Source organism: Setaria italica, chromosome IV (genome assembly GCF_000263155.2).
Source record: "Setaria italica strain Yugu1 chromosome IV, Setaria_italica_v2.0, whole genome shotgun sequence".
Classification (NCBI taxonomy): domain Eukaryota; kingdom Viridiplantae; phylum Streptophyta; class Magnoliopsida; order Poales; family Poaceae; genus Setaria; species Setaria italica.
The window spans coordinates 19,335,024-19,339,936 of record NC_028453.1 but is presented as its reverse complement, the minus strand read 5'-3'; the positions used below and the strand labels follow the sequence as shown (position 1 = coordinate 19,339,936).

Sequence of the window (4,913 nt, the reverse complement as noted above, 5' to 3'; positions counted from 1 at the left end):
CTGCAACCGTGTGGGTCTCTCGCGGCCACGTCGCGCTGAACGGTCGACCATGTCGCCCTCCATAAGCCTAGCCACAGGAAGAAGGCCCGCCACACGCAACCTGTACCACGGAACAAATGAATTAGTTTACACAAATTATTCGTTCAACTTAACACAGAAGTATTACTAATTATTTGTACCTTGGGATCCAACATCAATCGATCGACATGGTCGCAAGCGAAATACGAGCCCGAAACGTGCCTAGGTTGGTACCAAGTACGGCCGAGTGGAACGACCTGTGCTGGCCGTCCATGGTAGGGTCCAGCAACTCAGGGGTCTCGACCCCCTGTGGACCTAGGTGCGATGCCATACCTGCAACACAAGTATGGAAAGAAATAAGCACTGAACATCTAAAGAAAATATAGTATTACATTACGTTACATACGAGTCAACACAAATAGAAGGGTCCACGACAAATATTACAATACTTGATGTCCTTGTCCACAGCATCAAATAAAAATTATATTACACTACCTAAGGACGACAATTGAAGTTACAATAACACAACTGAAGGTATACAGTACATTACATTAGTAGTTATTAGATGCAGATTGGGTGCTAGCACTTGCATACGTCGTTGCCGGGTAGTTCTTGTAGGTGTGACCGGCTTTGTGGCACTTGGAGCATAGACGGACATCAGAACCAGCTTTAGATTCATCCATGTCATTACGGATACGCCTGCTCCCACGTCGCCCCACTCCTTGGAACATTTCTGGATCAGCATCAGGAATGTAGCGGGCGGCATTACCTGGATTATTGACAAAGTCTCCCAGCAAACGATATCCATAAACCTCATTCCTCCAAGTTTGCCATATGGTTTCTTTGACGAAATAGTGCAGCACGAAACAACAGGGTTGGAGGCCCCCCGCCTCGAAGCATGCAGCAATGGTATGGGTGCAAGGCTTGTGCAGCAACCTTGGCTTGTGGCAAGAGCAAACACAACCTTCATTGCTGATGATGCACTCATGTGTGTGTCTCTCACGCCTCCCGCCCATTCGAACTTTGTCCCTGCACACAACTTTGAACCGGCATTCCACGGCTCCCACTTCTTTCACACGATGCAAATGAGCTTTCTTAATTGCTTCCTCCATGTACTCTGTCATCTTGTACCCAAATATTACGTGGTTGTTGCGCATGGAGTTATCAGCCAATTGGTACCTTTCTTTGAAATACTTCATGGTGCGGTAAAGATAAAATTCAACAATACTAACAAGGGGCAGGCCCCGAACACCGCACAGGACCCAGTTGTAAACCTTGTCGTCATTATACCCCACCGTGCACCTCCTTCATCAAAGAGTAATGCCCACTTTTCCTTCAGTTCATTCTCAATCCACTGTGAGAAGGTCTTGATGGATCTTCCCTGTCTTCGCCTGACATTTGGATCGTCGAGCCCGACGTCCTCCAGAGACACAGGTTCGTCGGCCTCACTATTGACCGGCCTAGTTCCTTGCATTGCTTCTTTGTGAGGTCCTCAAGTTTCTTCCACAGCAGGTTGAACTTCCTCTCCTGATTCTGGTTACACAGGTGCTTGAACAATTTTGTAAGGGTCTTGTTCTTGAATTGGCTATGAAAGTTTGCACCCATATGCCTCATGCACCACCGACTCTTCAAGTCCGGCCATATCAGGGCCCTAAAACGCTCTTGACTTCCATTCTGTAGGTCCTCGATTGCTTGTGTAATGCCTTTGTGCCGATCATGAATGAGACAGACACCCTCGACGTCCAACACAATCTTGTTCTTCACCCTCTCAAGAAACCAATACCAGCTATCTCCAGACTCCTCCACAAAAGCGATCGCAGGAGGCAACACCTGATTATTGCCATCCGTTCCGATAGCTGTTAATATTTTCCATTTGTACCTTCCAGTTAGAAATATGCCATCAATGCAAATGACTAGTTGACAACGCCGGAAAGCCTGAATGCAAGGACACAACGCAAGGAATGACCGCTGAAGGACCTATTTGCCTGGAAACTGAAGAACTGGATATGATTTCAAGTCGTAGAAGCTTCCAGAATTTCTCTGGCAAATGGTGTGCAACAAGGCAGGGAGGTTGTCGTAGGATGCTTCGAACGTACCCCACTTCATCTCAAGCACCTTCTGCTTAGCACGGTAAGCTTTGTTGTAGCTGATCTTGTACTTGAACTTCTCCTCTATGGCACAGATAATGGACTTGGGCTCGAAGCTTGGATTCTCCACTATCTGAGGGTACATATATTAAGAAACAAATTCAGCAGTGAGGTTGCGGTGTGTCCCTTCCAATTCAGCCATCAAGCATTGGTGCTCAACCACTTTAGTCACCTCTCAGTAATCCTTCCATTTCGCACACAACAGACATCATACACCTTCGGGCTACTCTTTTCCACCTTGAACTGACGCTGCAAACACAAAGTGGACCACCTCTTAATAGCTACCTTCACTTCATCCCCACTTTGGTACACAGCCACCACGCATACCTCATTCTCCATGTACTCCCAAGCAATATTTTCCCCCACATTTACGTGTAGGGCGGAATGGTCATAATTTGACCAATTTTGCGGTACAGGATATTCATTTTCCTCATCATCCGACGAGTCCTCCTCCGTGGCACCATTGGCCTCCCCTCCTTCCATCTCCATCTGCTCTACTAACTCAGGAAATTCTTCCCCTCATCAGCCTCTGCATTTGGTTCCCGAGGTGCTACTTCATGTTCTGCATCTCCACCTCCTTTTTCTTCATCATCAATTTCTTCGTTTCCACCCGCAGTAATCTGCACATCTTCTTCCGCTTCAACTTCATCTCCTCCAACTCCATCTTTAATATGAGTGCTAGGTCCACCCTTAATGACAAATTGGACATACCATATTCTTAGTAAACCTCTTCTCGTGAAACCATCTATGTAAGCTCGATACTTCGGAGTTCCTTCAAGCGGAACCAACTCCCAAAAGTTTATGTACAGTCGTCTTTGCACTACAAACCTCACTGACACATCTGTTTGATCTCTGTCAACACCTAAGTCCCTATAGAGCCACTTGCGTATGCCCCCCCAAGTTCTCTCTCTTGCTCTTGGAACACACTTGGTAAAACAAGGGAATCCACTCAAATCTACCCCTTCTGGATCATATCTAATCTCCCCCGGCCCATAGTACACTTGAATATTGACACTATCCGACATGCCTGGCAACATACATGAAACGGGCAGTCCAAATTATTCTCAGCACTATACATAAATTAACTACAATAACGACCTCAATTGAATAAACAAACAACTCTGTAACACTAAACCAAGCTTAAATCTCAGATCCACTAATATTTCTAAATATAGATCTAAACTAAACTAAGCTACGAGATTAAAAAAAATTACCTGCGATAGACGGAAGAAATTTCTTCCCTCTTCCACCTCCTCCTCCTTTCTTTCTTTCTTTTCCTCCCTTCTCCTCCTCCTCCTCTCTTTTTTTTCCTTCCCTTCTTTCCTCTTTCTCTTCCCTCTCCCTTCTCTTCCCTCGTCCTCCTCTCTTTTTTTTCCTTCCCTTCTTTCCTCTTTCTCTTCCCTCTCCCTTCTCTAGCTTCTTCGGGCGCGCACTGGTGCGGGGGAGGGGTGGGGCACGAGCGGGTTATAAAGGGGCTTCTTCGGGCGCGCACTGGTGCGGGGGAGGGGTGGGGCACGAGCAGGTTATAAAGGGGCGACTGTCAGGGCGGAAGCCCGTTACCGAAGCCTTCCGCTGGCTGTTACCGCCGCCTCAGATGACGGTAAAGGCGTTACCGCCGCCCCAGACGGTGGTAACGCCTCGACTCACGCGCCAGCAGTTACGCCGGTTGATGAACGTTGGCCCCGCCAGCAGTTACGCCGGTTGATGAACGTTGGCAGGGGCCTTTACCGCCGGCTAAGGCGGCGGTAACGGGCTTTTGCTGGCTGGGCCGGCAGCGGTAGCCCAATTCTGCAATTTTTCCATCAAAATATAAAAATAAAAAAAATTCTTCTTTTTTGCCTGTTGGCGATACATTTTGCAGGATGCACATTTTGCAGGATGCCTTGTTATGTTGGCGTTTGGTACTGTACAAGACTGCGCACTTGTCATTGATTATATTAGTGCTGCATAAATGGCCTTTTTTGTTTTCTTTCGTTTTCCCGTGAACTTGCTTATTTCAAGTAGCACAAATCCGTTTTATTGCAGCTGTACATCAAAACAATATTTACATCATAATATGATCCGAGCTAGAATCTACAAGACTGAGTCATGGATCACGCATATCCAAATCAGACCAACTAACGTGCACAGGCGCGCCTAATCGACGACGTCGATGTCGCGGGGCCGGTGACCGACGAACGCCGCGGGGCCTTCCGCGCCGCGCCGCTTCTCCCCGTGGTCCAGCGGCTGCGCCACCATGCCGGTCAGCCCTCCGCCGCTGCCGCCGCCGCCCCGCCGAACGTACCCGGCGGCCCACGCGAGCGCCGAGACGCCCGCGACGCCGAACGCACCGGAGGCCAGAAGCCCCGTCGCGGCAAGCGCCGCGGCCAGCGCGGCCGGCACGATCACCGGGCTGAAGAGCACGAGGAGCGGCGCAGCGAGCGCGAGCCCCGTCAGTGTCGCCGCCAGGGCGAGCCCCGAGGCGCCCAGCAGCGCGGCGGCGAGTGGGACCAGGAGCGCGGCCGTGGCCGCCGTGGACGCACTCGGGCTGGCCCGGAGCGCCGTCTTCAGGTCCAGGCCCTGCATGCGGCGCAGCGGCTCGTATCGCAGCCCGTACGGCGGCTGCTGGTGCTGGTGGGCGTGCGTCCGCGTCGACGTCGTGGCCATGGCGTGGTCACGGGTACGAGGATGAGGAAGCTGATCTGTTTCTGTTATAGCGACGAGCTGGATGCCTGGATCAGCGTGGTGCGACGCGTGGGATGGGTGCAT

At 50.3% G+C, this 4,913-nt stretch overlaps 1 protein-coding gene across 1 annotated transcript; it reads right to left on the bottom strand.

The window, feature by feature from the left end:
* Nucleotides 1-4,301: 4,301 nt before the first annotated feature.
* Nucleotides 4,302-4,913, bottom strand: LOC101783525 (oleosin 16.4 kDa). Its single transcript, XM_004966944.1, has one exon. It carries the CDS (start codon nt 4,911-4,913, stop codon nt 4,302-4,304), a length of 612 nt encoding a protein of 203 aa, XP_004967001.1.